This window comes from Equus przewalskii, chromosome 20 (assembly GCF_037783145.1).
Source record: "Equus przewalskii isolate Varuska chromosome 20, EquPr2, whole genome shotgun sequence".
In the NCBI taxonomy this organism is placed as follows: Eukaryota; Metazoa; Chordata; class Mammalia; order Perissodactyla; family Equidae; genus Equus; species Equus przewalskii.
The window spans coordinates 25048113-25063049 of NC_091850.1; the positions used below are offsets into that span (position 1 = coordinate 25048113).

The window sequence follows — 14937 nt, forward strand, 5'->3', positions numbered from 1 at the left end:
ACAACTATGCCACTTGTGAAACACACAAGGGCACTCTCATGTGAGGTGGCATCATTCCTAATGTAGACATTGCAGATTTATAAGTGCATTATGGCAATTATCCACAGATGGCAGGAAAGGGTCCAACAAAATCAGTCATCATGACAATATACTTACAGAGAGAAGTGGACTATCTTGAGGTCAGGGTGCCTTTTCCTAGTTTTCCAAAACCTTTGTGAGCTGCTGGTGATTCTGCAAGGAGGAACATGATTGGATTTACATTTCTGAAGGGTCATCTGGCTGCTGTGTTGAATATAGGCTGGCAAAAAGTGAAATTAGCGAGGTCAGTTTGGACAAAACTAAAAGAATCCAGGCATGAGATTAGGTAGCTTGGACTAAGGTGGCTGCAGCAGAGGCAACGAGAAGGTGATCAGAATGTGGGCAAGAAGCCAGTTGGGAGACAGGAGAGAGCATATGTCAAATGCCTAAGAAAGAGTCTGATGCATGATAGGTGCTCACATACCTGAGTTCCCTTCCTTCCTTCCTCCCTTTTTTCCTAAATCAACATCTACTCCAATGTGAGAAACCAACAGATAAACTTTGAGCTTGGACCCCAGACAGGCATTTGGTGTTACATAGAACAGACGCGGTGGTAAGTCTGATCTTGGAACCATGGTAACTCAGAAACTGGCTGGGATGTGCAGCTACTCATGAAAAGGAACCATTCCTCTCGAGAATAGTTCAACCAAACATCATCAGGCCACTTAATACGGGGGAAAGTCAGTTGTGGATAGGAATGTCTTCATACCTACAGACTCATGTTCGTGACCATCTTGCTTGGTTAAAGCCCTAGATAATGCTCCTGGAATTCATTTAAACTGCCACGTTTCACCTCTCTGCCTTCCTTTTCAATAAGACACGCACACAAACATACACACTCATACTCTCACAGTGCTATCAACCACACGTTCTGTATAGTTCTTGTACTTAGAGACCAAAATTGAAAAGTTTTTAAATTCTTGAACTTTTATTGACTACTCTTAATATTGAAACATGGAAGAACAAAAGACAGGGCTCATAATAATTCATGCTGAGAGGCATCTGGTATTTAGTGGGGCACTAAGTCTGTGCAATAGATTTTCCTGAATTCTCAAGTCTCAGCTATTCTTTGGCAGATGAGAGACATATTTCTATGATATATGAAATGTATATGAAAGTATTTAAGAGCATATAAATTGCTATATAAATATTATGCATTATTTTTGCCTTACTATGTATGCTATAACTTTAGATTTGGAGAGGAAATTCCTTGGCAGGCTTGGGGTTCAATAAATATGAAATCACACAAACCAACTCCAGGAAAAAGTTGCTTAGAGTTAATGTCATTTCTATGTCCTATTTCAGTATTTTCACTAGTTTCTATGGTCCCAGTCAATAATAACTGTTGGGAAAGCCCAGTGGTTTCTAATATCCTGAAACAAATAGTAGCAGCACATTTCAGGTGTCCAGATATGAAGCGAAGTAGTTGATAACGTGGGTCTTTCTGGGTGCATTCTCAGATTGTCAGTAAACTCCTCCCAAGTGAAGAAATTCTGATGTTCCTGGAGGAAACCCTGGATGGTCTGGAGAGCCTCAACCCCACGTGTACAAAGGCCTGTGGAATATGGATGATCGCTGCCCTGAAGGAGCAGGGAGCTGCTTTGGAGGATCAGGTGAACTGACAGCCAGTTTGACAACTGAGCGATTTCTAACACTTCTGAAATGCCAAGTCTGTCGCCCCTTCTCACTTTGTCCTCTGGTGGGCAATAGGCAAGAGCGTGCACAGCCTCAAGAGGCCTCAGCAGAGACCCAAGTTGTGTATTAACAGCCAGACTCATCTTGAGTGTCTGTGTCAACCTGTCTCAATGGCCTCTTTAGTCTGTGATCATAACAGCTTTCCAAACTGTTGCTCTCTGGCCAGAGGAAGTAGCTCTGACCCAAAGGCACTTGGATTATGGAAAACTGGATTCTTAGATCTGCAAGGATGAGAGTGACCACGTGAATGACTCTGAGATGGCCACTCAGGGCCAGTAGAATTTCTAATCCCACTGCCACTCTTGAGGCTGCTCTTCTACACCCCTTAGGCTTTATTTTCTGGTAAGGAAGGCTGTCATTGGGGAATTGATTGGGGGAAAGTCCTTAATCCTTCCTGCCAACTGGAGAGGTAAGCAGAATTAAATTCAGGAAGCTTGGTTAAGAGTTCCCTATGGTGATGCTCTGTCCTCTCTCCTTGAAGTCAGGAACAGAATACAAGCAATTCAAAGATGAATAAAGTGGAAAAGTTCTTTAACTCAATGAAAGCATCTCAAGAAGAACAGGGGAAAGAAGCTATGATCCCCACTACCCAGAGCCAACCGCCCTAAATTACTCTCCAAAGCATGACTTTTAGAAATGACCTCTGTGCTGATTACTTTCCAATTAGTTTCTTCAAAAATATTTATTGAGTACATACTATGTGGCAGGCACTGAGCTAGGCATGGGAGAATCAAAGGTTAAAAAATTTGGAATGTCCATGTATTTGTGTGTTTGGTATAAAAGGAAGTTATTCACACAATAGGTAAAGGCTTACAAAAGGGACTTAAATCCTGTCCAAGAATCATTGAAATGAGACTCTGTGGTAATCATGTCATGTTTAACCTAAAAATGTCTGTCCAAAATATGTGAGAACAATATCTACTAGAAGTAGATACTTTAGCATAGACATGCCCTTCTCCATATCAAAAATCCAAGTGTATAATATCATTCCCTACTGCCCACAGATTAACACCCAAATTCAGAAAAGTGGCCCTCAGTGACCTCTAGGATCTGGCTTCATCTTCTCTGTCAAGTTATCTTCCTGTTATTGTCCTCATTCTTTCTGTGCTTCAAACTGGACCATTCTCCTATTCCAGAAATCTTTTCTGCATTTGCTTGCACTCATACCATCATGCTATTTTTTTATGTAGATTTTATTTTTTAAAGCCATTTTAGGTTCACAGCAAAACTGACCAAAAGATAGCATTCCCATGTACCTCCTGTCCCTGCCCATGTACCTCCTCCCCCACTGTCAGCATCCCCCACCATAGTGGTACATTTGTTACAATTCTTGAACCTACGTTGACACATCATGCCATCACCCAAAGTCCATAGTTCACATTAGGGTTCACTCTTGGCGTTGACGAATGTATAAGGACATGTATCCACTAGTGTAGCATCCTACAGAATAATTTCACTGCTCTAAAAATCCTCTGTGCTCCACCTACGCTCATGCTTTTTGATTTTACATCTTTACCTGTGTTCTTTCTGATGAGGTCATTTTTCCCAACATCTCCACCTTGCCTTTTGAAATTGCTATCCAGCCTTCAAGACCCAGACCAGATGTCCCTCCAAAGTGACCTCAGTTACTTCTGGATTCCTCTATCGGTCCTATATACGTCCCGTATACCATACACTGCCTTGTGCACAGGCCTTTGGGTTTATGGCTGATATTCATTATTAGACCACTCATTCGTTTGGAGAAAGGACTACACCTCATTCATCTTTGGTAAATTCCCCACAGTGCTTAGTGTAACACCTGGTATAATGCAGCCTGTCACTAAATATTCACTACATTGATTTGAGAATAAACAGTCAATTCATCAATAATCAATAATCCTCCCAAGAAAGAGATAGACCATATGAAGAATCAATTATTGTTTTTAACGTTATTTATAATTTATCAACCACCCATGCATAATATGCTGACCGTACATGTCCTAAGTCATTTGTGTAGAGGGAAAATGGAAATTTAATGTGTTGTTTGGCTTTTTCTTTTTAGCTGCTGGAGATCTTAGGCATAATCTACCATCACATGCCAGTCCTCAGACAAAAAGAGGAAAGTTTTCAGTTTATGCTGGAGGCCATCTCCCAGATAGCCAGCTTTCACATGGATGCAGTTGTTGCCAACCTTTTACAGAAGCCTCTGCCCTTTGACAGGTAGACTCCCTTTTCCCAGGAAAGGCCACCCTACAAGGCATTGGGGAAGAATTTGTGATTTGAGAGAAAGATAGCAAGCAAAGGTTGAAAACATCTTACCGGAATAAGATGTTTCTATCTTGATGGACCTTAATAAACCTCAGTAACCCAAGGTCAGGATGCTGGATTATTTAATAAAGCATCCTTATTATCCCCAGGCACATGACACGTCCATCTCTCCTTAAAATTTTGATTAGACATAATGTGGTTTTATAGTGGATCAGATGGAAAAGCTCATATTCCAAGGAGTTGTGCCTTATCAGCTTCCTGTCTTATCACCCTAGGGACACAAAGACACTGTGGAAGTCTCTGGCTGAGAACCCAGCCTCCAGTGGTAAGCTCTTGCGAGCCTTAGTAGACAAACTGGAGAATGGATTAGAAGATGACCTAGCCGAGATGGATGCAATTTCAGTGAGTTGAATAACCTGTCACATGCCTGGAATTGTGCCCCACTCCATGACCTGTTCCCACCTGGAACTTGGTGACATAACATTAATCACGCTTCTTTCCCTCCCATACTCTGATTTTAAATTGGCTCCAGTTCATATTGGATAAACATGGATCTAATTTTGTCTAGAGTTGGTTACTTTTAGAAGCAAATTTCTCATCAGCCCAAAGAAAATCTGTGTATCTATGTTTCCAAGTTAGCTTTCAAGATATCCAAAGCACCCTTTTTTGTTGAAAGACCCCAATACTGGAAAAGATTTTATTTTACCCAACCAGTGCCCCCTGGAGTTTAGAGTCACCCAACATGGCAGTCCTGAGAGAGAAACACAGTCTGAGTTTCCAGACAAATAAACCATCTCTTTTCTATGTGTTTTTACCATGACTGTGGCCAACTTGGAAAGCAATCGTTTGGGGAGAAAACAAACTTGAAGTCAGCCCAGAGGGAAGATCTCCGTGGAGGAAAGGAGCCTACCTGACCACAAACTCCTTTCTTCCCTCAGGTGGCCTGTGCTATGAATGAGGTGGTGTCAACAGGTACACCTGTCGCAGGCTTGTACCCAGAGCTGTTCACTCTTCTCCTCAAGCTGGTCAGCTGCACACTGGGCCAGAAGATGCCCAGCTCTACTGTGAGCCACAGGCGGCGGGTGATGCAGCAGGGAGAAAGGCAGCAAAATGCAGACCCCTGCAGGTAGATGGAGGGCAGGGGGGTCCTTCCAAAACGGTCCTGATCCCAGACTCCAGGAGAGGAATATGGAAGCCCAGGCCTACGCCTTCTGGCCTGGCCTCAACTACCCATGAGGAAAGGAGGCTCCGCCATCCTCAAGCCTTGTAGCTCTTCAACCCACTATAGTTGCCCAGAATGGTCACATAACGATGAATAAGCTGCCATGTCTTCTTCCCTAGGGGCCTGCTCTATTTCCTTTGTTTTCTTTCATTGAGACCTTTCAAGGAAAGCTGGAATTCTGTGATATTCAAGGCCACCAGGGAAAGAAGAAAAATAAAAATAAATACCTTATTTCATCAAGGCTTCACCAATTGAAAGAAGCAAAACCATTTCATGTGCCATTGAGAAAGAAAAAAGACTCCCAATTAAGCCATGAATCAATGATTTCTTTACTTCCAAATTTTTATTGTATATTTATCCAAAGAACTCTTTTAGGATTATTAGTTACAGATCTTTATCCTATATCACATTGCTGTGTTTCCCTGTTGTTGTGCATAACTTTCATTCTAATGTCAAATCAACCTTTTAAAAGACATTTTAAACAGAAGTTAGGTTCAATACATGTACTTCCAATAATACGTGTAACTTTACTCAAATGACGACAGTACACAGAGCCATACCTATGTCCGTGCATGTCCATGTGCTTGCACAGACAATAGCGACTACATCACAGCTACTGTCTGGCCAACAGTTGTAACACACTACCCATTGCAAGATGCATCCTGATTCCCGAGGTGCTGTTTTAGAATCAGTGAAATACAGTATTTTGCACTTGCCATACTAAGGGCTTTATTTTCTCATGAGAAGTTGACAGGATTTTGTGGCATTATTTACCGACTCAAATCATCTCAGTGTCCCCTTTGACCCCAAAACTAAAGAGTGGGATCAGGCTGCCTGTTTTTTCCTTGCACAACATCCACTAATCTAGGAGTGAGGGTGCACTGTGGGAACAGGAGTGAACTTGGGAATTCAGAATTCCCTGGGGGGGGGTGGGGTTGACTGGTTTTGTGATGCCGACTGTGTCCTGCAGGCTCTCGATCACAACTCTGAAGTGTGTGCAAGCCCAAGCCATGAAGGAAGGCCTTGCCAAAGAGTCTGATGAGGGCGACAACTTATGGACCCTACTCAGCAGTCCCGATACCCACCACATAGGAGTATGTGCACTGGCCAGGTAATACACAGATATTCTAGAACTGGATACAAAGGATAAAACCAAAAACAGAGTAAGAATGCAACTGGGGCAACTTCACTGAGAGCAATTATTCACTGACCGAGGACTTACAGTCCAGGAGAACAGGGAGGAAAGAGCAAAAGGGGTTGGGAAGAGATGGTTGGATCAGCCCAAAACTCACTAATCCTTCAAAAAACAGCAAAACAATGAACAGTTCTAGGCAAACTACACTTAAATTGGGCACCTGGGTAGACTATTTTAAAGTTTAATCCTTGCTGCTCTTTCATTGAACATTCTTTTTTCAATCTTGTATTTTCCTGATAGAGAAATAGACTAAAATTTCCTCCACTGTTTAGAAAGAAAAAAGTCTCTGCTACAATGGGAGCCTTGCATTTTCTAGGAGTATGGCGGTGTGGCAACATGGAGTCATCCTGGACATCATGGAGCAACTGCTCTCATCTCTCACTTCCTCCTCCGAGAACTACCGGATTACTGGCACAGCATTCTTCTCTGAGGCAAGACAGAGCAGCCGTCACAGCAGGCTCTCTGGGTCCCCTTAGGGTATTTCTCTCAGGGTCAGGAGTTGTGTGGGTGCTGGAACCACAGAAAAGGGACCTTTACGGGAGCCTTGGTAGTGGAGAGATCCAGCTACTGCCAGAGACACAGTACCTGAGCAGGAAGTGAAAGAGGAAGAGGAACCCCCCCCCCCTTCCTGGCCGGTAGTGTACGGAAGTCAGCCTCCTAGGACAGAGAAGAGTGGAGAATAAATATGAGAGGGACAAAATAAAGAGTAACCAACAAGTCTATTACTGTCTCTTCACACTCTGGGATAAAGGCTGTCCCAGCCAATCCAGAGAAGGAACGTCATCAGTATCTCCTGTTTTCCTTGCCTCATTTTTCCATTTAGAGTAGAAACGTCTTCTTAGCTATGTGTTCTGGTTCTCATTACCACGTGATCTTGACTTGTGAGCTGCTCACATCTACAGCTTAGTTCCTGCAAGACTTGCTAATTCACCCGAGGGCTTCTTCCTCTGCTCCACACAGCCAGGCCCTCCTCTAACTAGAGTTAGGATGCCTTCGGCACTATCCTGAAGGGAGGCCCCTCCTTAACTAAAGGGTCCCAGTGTGTCATTTTCAGCTCATGAAGGAGCCGATCCTTTGGAAGCATGGGAATCTACGCGACGTGCTGATCTTAATGGATCAGAGTGCCTGGGACTCCAATGCCATCTTGAGGCAAATGGCCATCCGAGGGCTCGGTAATACTGCTTCTGGAGCCCCTCACAAGGTAAAAGGAGTTTTGGGGGACAAAAAAATAGTTCATTTAAGTAGAGTTTAAATAATTATTTACTAACCCACACCTTGTGGTTGCATAAAAATTAAGTAAAAATACAAATAAATTGCTGAGTTGGTGGCTTTTGGGTTGAAGGACATGTGACCCTAAGAGAATTTCAATCCCCTTGTCTGGGTCTCCTACCCTATTCCAGATACACATAGAACAATTTTCGAGATTAAGAGACCTTGTTTCAAAATAGGTGAAGAAGCATAAGCAGATAATATTAGAATCTATCATCAGAGGCCTGTACCACTTGGCCCGCACTGAGGTCGTCTGTGAAAGCTTGAAGGCTCTGAAAAAGATCCTGGAGCTGCTCACAGACCGAGACGTGAGCTTCTACTTCAAAGAAATAGTGCTACAAGCAAGAACCTTCTTTGAAGATGTAAGTGAGCCTGTTCGGGAATCTTCCCTCCCCAGGAGAAGTGAGTGAACAGAAAGAGGTTCAGATAGGACTCGAAGCAGACAATGTCAGTGTCACATCCATATTTCTTGGCCAGCCCCAGAGGTCACCTGCACAGAGGTCACCTGTACAATTCCTGTGCAGGCTGTTGGCTTCCTGTGTCTCTCTGCCTGAGGGTGCTCTCTGACCCGGGAATCATGATTGGTCTGAGCAGGGTGGGCCAGCCTTGTTGGGGAAGGATCCTCAAATAATAAGAAACAAGAGTTTATAGATGAACTCCTGAGCTTCCTCACCCCTCAGAAGGATTGATCTGCCCTTGCCCATAAGGGTAAAACCCTCAATTTTCCCTTCCATAGCTTACCTCTCTTCTCTATCTCATTCCCACTCCCCCATCATGCTTCTTGGGCTCACTTCTCAAATAAACTACTTACGCCTAAATCCTCATCTCAAAGTTTACTTTGGAGGGAACACAAATTATGACAGTACTCAATATAGGGCTAGGGTCAACTAAAGACATTGTCACCTCCCCACTATCTTTTCCACATCCAAGATTCCAAGACTCAAAATGCTAGTGTGGTTCATTTCCTCCAGGAGTCAGTATAAACTACAGCTCATAGGCCAAACCCAGCCCAGAGCATCTTGTTGTAAATTAAGTTTTGTTGGAACGCAGCCATGCTCATTGGTTGCATACTGTCTATAGCTGCTTTCACACTTCATCTGCAGAGTTGATTAGTTGTTACAGAAACCACATGGCCCGCAAAGTCTGATTTACTGTCTGGCATTTTATGGAAAAAGTTTGTCAACCTCTGATCTAACCCATAGCTCTAATTTCAAATAAGATCATTCCATGATCCTAGGCAGAAAAGGGTCATTTTCCTTTGTACCTTCTGGGAAACAAGATGTTATTACTTATTTTTGGTTTATTCAGTATCATCCTTGTAAAAATCTATATCACGTCCAACTTATATCTATTTTTTGTCATCTAAATCTGTTTCCTCGTGTGGTGTTGTCAGAGGAGATGGAAGCCTGCTGGTTGCCTCCCCTAGTGCATCCTTCTTAAACATTAAGACTTGATTAAATTACCTATTTACCTTCTCGTCTGCAGACTGAAAAGTCTTCGTTTCCTTCATTATTCATCATAAACCTAATTTTTCAGCTCTTTAAATATTTTACAAGCCAGTGACTGTGTTGTATCTCTAAATGAGACCCGAGGAGTAATGAACAGAATCTAAGAAAAATTACCTCTCAAGTCCAATCTTTTGCTATTTATTCATTCCATTTTTTTTTTTAATCTTGCCTTTTCTTCCTGGCTGTTTGGCAATTTATTAACCATACAGCCCTCTGGATTTTAGTCTGAGGTATATGCCCACAGTCAGTAATGCTCCCGTTCTGTATTTTTCAGTTTCCCTTGTTTATGTGCTAGCCTAAACCTGGCCTTTGAAAGCAGCTTTCTGCTTGTTTCCAACTACTTTCTCCAGTGTTTCAATGTCACATTATAACAATATTGCAGTATAACAATATTACAAATTAAAAATATATTTTAATTGTCATCTTATCCTCAAAAATGCTTACTTGGCTCTCCTTCAATTTAGTATCTTCTGTAAAACAACAAAGATGTTGTTTTTTTTTTCATTGCACAGATAAGTAAGAACAATCTTTAACAACAAAGGGCTGAAGTGATGTCACCCCTATTGGAGCCCCACCTGTTTGTTAGGTTTCCCTGGATGGTTGTGGAGCCAATGAGAATAATTCCCTTGGATCTGAGCGTCCAGTATTCACAAGTCCACCTACAAGTGTTGTGGTCAAGATAATGTTTCTCAGCCTTATTGCAGAAGAAAAAAATCTAAAGTCTTGCTGGGTGTTGGCTTAGATCTTTCTCAGTCCTAATAGATAATGAGAATTGATACGAAATGAGAATTTCATTACATTTTCATAAAAGGAGAATTTGATAAAACTTGGGTGTTAGTAATGGCATGATATTTATTCTCTAGTAATGCTCTCTTTCTGCAATTATATTTAATTAGACTTTATGATACTTTGCCCCTACAGTTTTTTATAGATGACACATACAATTCTGTAATACTCAAATTTCCCCCTTTTTTTTCAATATTTAACTTCTTTCTTGGAATTCTCAAAACATGGCGACACTTCAGTGAAATGGTAGAACAGGAAATACGGCTGCTGTCCCATGCCCCAGGCCCTGCTAGCTACTATTTGTCACGCTGTCACCCTGAGCAAGCACCTTACCCTCTATGACTCCATTTTCTAGACTCAAAACAAGGTCATTAAACTGTAATATCTCTCCCAGCACCCAAAGCACTTTTGCCCCTTCTCTTTTCTGCTTTTTCACCATCCCAATTGGTTCATTCTTCCTTGAACTATCATTAGGTCATTGATTTTGGAAAATTCAGAAGATTTTTCAAAAAGTAAATACCTCTCTACCTTTTGGGTACTTTGTTATTGGTTTGCTTTTTTTTCCTAAAAATAGACCATTTAAAAATATATCCTGACCTCATTCCTAGTACATTTAAAGAACGTTTTTACCTCCATTTCCATTATAGGAGGTCACATCTGATGTATTCATTTCACTTTTCTAGCCTTTTCCCAACAAGCCATCCTTATTTTTTCTGAAAGATCTTTATTAACTATGTTTGTCATGGCATTTTTGTTTGTGTGCTCACTTCTTATACATTTTATTTTGCCATCAAAATTAACTCCTCTATCTTCTCCCCCTCAGATTCATGGGAATGCTTTTTGTTGGCCCTTACTTGTTGCTAATCTAAATGATATTCGGCTACTCAGGACAACTTTTCCTTTAATCCCTATGGCTTCATGTGGGTATTTTAAACTAGTTTTCTAGACCTTAAAAAAAACCTCCAGAAAACTCATCAGAGTTTGTTAGAACTCTGAACCATATCAGCAAAGTATCTGAGACAATAGAAGGCCATCTTTCTCTCCACCACCTTACCCTTTGCTTCTTAAAATCATTGCCTACCATCCTGGATAGCAAGCAAGAAAGCTCCAGAACTTCACATCCACAAGTGTAGGATTAGGTTGTTTGTTTATCCTCTCTCTCTCTGAGACCCAAGGCTAAAATTTCTGAGCTGCCTTTACAAAGCATTTGGGATCTTGGAGAAGAGTCCTAGGTGTTGAGCAATTTAGATTAGAGGCCCCATGATTCTAGGCTAATGATGCAATCAGGCTAAATTGTTTAAAATACAAAATAAGCAAGACCTTCCCTGGCCTTCTGCTGCCAGCACTGTCTGTTTATCATTCTTGTGATCGCATTTTTCCATTAGCTACTCAAAGGCAGAAACCAAGTCTCCAGCAATATGGTATCACTTACATCCTAGACCCGTGGTCATTGCAGCTCTTGTAGTGTGGGTAGAGAGCTTCTGGGAAAAGAGGAGCATTCTTGGAACACACAGCAGGTGTGACAAGAGTGCATGCACCCATTCCTGGGTTCCAGCCTTTTTTTGCTGAAGTGGGCAGGGCAGGGTGGGGATGAGGCCTTGTGAAGAGGACTCACCCACAACATGCATCTGTCGCCACAGGAGCAGGATGATGTGAGACTGACCGCCATCTTCTTATTTGAGAATCTGGCATCCCTAACAGGAAGAAGGTGGAAGATTTTTTTTGCTGAAGAAATAAAAAAGAGCATGATTTCATTCCTTCTCCACCTCTGGGATCCCAATCCCAAGATTGGAGCTGTAAGTGGCCCTTGCACAGAAACCTGCACCTCGCCCTCTACCCATTGCCTACAGCTGCCAGTAAACCTGGTCTAGCTAGACTAGAAGCCAGGTCTGAGGTCACTACTCTCAGCTGAACCTCAAAACCACTTCTCCAATCCCAGGTTCTTTCTTGCCATATCTTCCCAAGTTTGCTCTTCCATCCTTGCCACTGGGAATGTGCCAGCAGCACTGACTAGAAAGCCCTTCACATCACTGACTTTTACTGCTCCTTCCTCAACACTGGTCAGCATTTCTTCCCTTCTGGAAGGGGATCCAGCTTCATGGACTGTGACGCAGAAAACTCTGTTTTTTAGGCTTGCTGTGATGTCCTGATCATCTGCATCCCTTTCCTGGGCCTCCAGGAACTCTATGGGGTGTTAGACCATCTCCTTGATGGTCAGGACCTACCAAGGGCCAGGGATTTCTACAGGCAATTCTGCATGAAACTGGTGAGTGTGTAGTAAATGTTGCCTGCAAAATTCTGAGAAGAGTCCAAGCAAATCCCAGAAAGGCAAACAGCTTAGTGAGGGATCTCTGGCCAGAGCCAGAACTGTCTTGGAAGGATAGCAATGAGTCTTTGTATCCTGCCGCAGTCCAAGTCCTGACTGGGATCTGTTCTCCTAGATTCCTGAAACACAGCTGTTGATTAGTGCCGTAAGCCCCAGCACCTTTCTGATTAAATTTAGGTTGAAATAGCCATAAAGGATCTTCCAGTAGAATAATTAATGGCTGGGTGAGTGTTTACTTTCCTTTCGATTTATTTCCCTTCTTAGGACCTATAGGGCTGAGTTTCATAAGGGGTCACTTCCCAATTGGCCTCTTTGTAACGCACATCTCTTCTAGGCAAAGAAAAACCAGGAAATCCTGTGGATCCTCCACACACACTCATTCCCTTTCTTCACCAGCAACTGGGAGATGATCAGGAGTGCAGCCGTCAAACTCACAGGTGAGGGCACGTCCACGTTCCCCACTCAGATACGGCTGTTCTTTTCCATGTAATTTTGCTTGGACTGGAAGCTATTCCAGTGTGAACACTGGTATGACTGGATGACCAAAAATTAAACAAAAGGCCAGAAAGAAATTTGCTTGATGTCTTGCAACATCTTCCCTCAAACAAGCATGTTCTTTTTTGCAAATGAAAGCTTACAATATCTTCTGACTTGCCGACCTTCCCTCTCCTTCCGTCAGACCGTTCTCCCTACTGGGCCCTCCATGCTACTTCTGGTTCCAAGTTCTCACTCCGTCTTTTCCCCAAGCCTTTGCTCCAAGGCTTCTGCCCCTGCCTAAATGTTTTCCTTTGCATCACCCATTAACATAAAACATAATAAACCTTCTAAGCTCAGTTCAAGCTGAGAGCTTTACCAGAAACACGATACAAGTAGAAAGTGTGTTGGTGTGGGGGCCACAGACCTCAGCTCTGCTGTGTGATTCTGGACAATTCACTTAACTTCTCTGTGTTGCCTCTTTGTCTGATCTATAAAACAAAAGAGGAAACTAAGTGAAACTCTGAGGATCCTTCTATCATGAAATTCTAAGTCTTATCATGAAGCCAGTTCCATTAATCCAGCCCAGAGTGAACAGGCCCACTTGCTGGCCACCTTTAAGACTGAGTTAAAACCTAAGAATTCCTTATTGGATCATGTATATGATCCCCCCAACTACACTGGAAACTTTTTGAAGACAGGGACCATATCTTACACACATTGAGACCCTGACAACAGGCACCCCCTGGGAGGACACTGTGTGAGCTTTGCCGAATACACGTTGGGTGAACGACCACTTCCAGACATGGCACTCAGGACCCAGCAGACATCATCCTCACATCATCCTAGGGGTGCACAGAGAGTCATATAGTTCACTCATTCACTAGCCAGACCATTTAACTTCTGACGAGGTGCAGATTCTGACCTGTCTCACTTTTCACGGCCTCTTCTCCAATAATGAAATCAGTGCCTTTTTCTCCTGTTGACTTTAGATGCCATTGTTCTTAATTTGACCAACCAATACGTGGAGTTATTAGACAGAGAAGAACTGACCACACGTGAGTACCAACCCTAGTTTCTGCACAGCACATTGTTAGATTCTTAGAGAAAGAGAAACTAGTGCTGCTCCAAGTACCACATTAGCCCAGAAACTGAAAATCGTAGCACCCCTTTAGTGTTTCTGATGCTCCCTAAGTACTGGAATTTCTCCAGAGTATAAAGCAACCCCCAGCTCCACCCCTTTGCAAGCATTGTCCCCAACAGACTACGGTTTTCCAATTGTCTGTAAATCTACTCATCACAAGGTCAGGATCTTCTCTTCCCTTCTACCAGTGTTAAAATAGATTCTCAACTCACGGTGCCAGAATCCTATGTGTTAGAGTAAAATGTGAGGATCCCACGAAGGGCTGACCCTCAGTGGGGAGCCTCACAGGGCTGAAGAGCTTGGGCCTTGGTTTTCCTCATTCACTGAACGTTGCTATTCTTTCCATTTCAGGGCTCCAAGCCCTTCGACAAGACCCCTGCATCAGCGTCCAGAGAGCAGCCGAAGCTGCCTTGCAGACCCTCCTGAGAAGGTGTAAAGAGATAAGCATCCCTCTGTAAACCACCAGGAAATAAACTGCTAGCCTTTTTCTATAACTGATTCCTGTCTTCTTCCTCAAAGCTCACAAACTTGTAGCATCTTGGGGAAAGAGATGGTGCCTAGGATGGGCATCTTAAGTGGTGGTATATGCCTTACCCTCCAGAGTCTCCCTGGGGTTTTCCATCAGTAAAAAGTAAACTCTACAAATTCACTTGAGGGATAACCTGTGGTTTGAATGCTGAAAACCACATGGCTTTGCACAGGCTAGCCCTCTATCTTGGGAAACTTAAATCCCAGCAGACGTCAAAAAATGACAGAATATCAAACAACTCTGCTGCCACTGAGAAGAGGGCCACTGCAGGCCAGCCCCAGTGGCCTAGTGGTTAAGTTTGGCACATTCTACTTAAGCAACCCAGGTTTGGTTCCTAGGCGTGGACCTACACCACTCATCTGTCAGTGGCCATGCTATGGCGTCGGCTCACGTACAAAAAGAGGAAGATTGACAGCAGATGTTAGCCCAGATCAAATCTTCCTCAGCAAAAGAAAACAAAGAAG

At 43.0% G+C, this 14937-nt stretch overlaps 1 protein-coding gene across 2 annotated transcripts in view; it reads left to right on the plus strand.

Annotated features, from left to right (window-relative positions):
- MROH2B (maestro heat like repeat family member 2B) overlaps nt 1–14435 on the plus strand; it is a 56552-nt gene extending 42117 nt beyond the window's left edge. The window contains exons 30-43 of one of the 2 annotated variants that reach the window (XR_011530344.1): nt 1539–1691; nt 3815–3972; nt 4296–4422; nt 4959–5146; nt 6213–6353; nt 6754–6868; nt 7492–7638; nt 7886–8068; nt 11641–11796; nt 12132–12266; nt 12442–12550; nt 12661–12763; nt 13793–13858; nt 14296–14435. Coding sequence is in view for 1 of the 2 variants with exons in the window: in XM_070586902.1 (XP_070443003.1) it covers nt 1539–1691; nt 3815–3972; nt 4296–4422; nt 4959–5146; nt 6213–6353; nt 6754–6868; nt 7492–7638; nt 7886–8068; nt 11641–11796; nt 12132–12266; nt 12661–12763; nt 13793–13858; nt 14296–14402 (1779 nt within the window). In the remaining variant the exon portion in view is untranslated. The remainder of the gene's footprint in view (nt 1–1538; nt 1692–3814; nt 3973–4295; nt 4423–4958; nt 5147–6212; nt 6354–6753; nt 6869–7491; nt 7639–7885; nt 8069–11640; nt 11797–12131; nt 12267–12441; nt 12551–12660; nt 12764–13792; nt 13859–14295) is intronic. The other variant, XM_070586902.1, reaches the window with a different exon arrangement.
- The last annotated feature ends 502 nt before the right edge of the window (nt 14436–14937 follow it).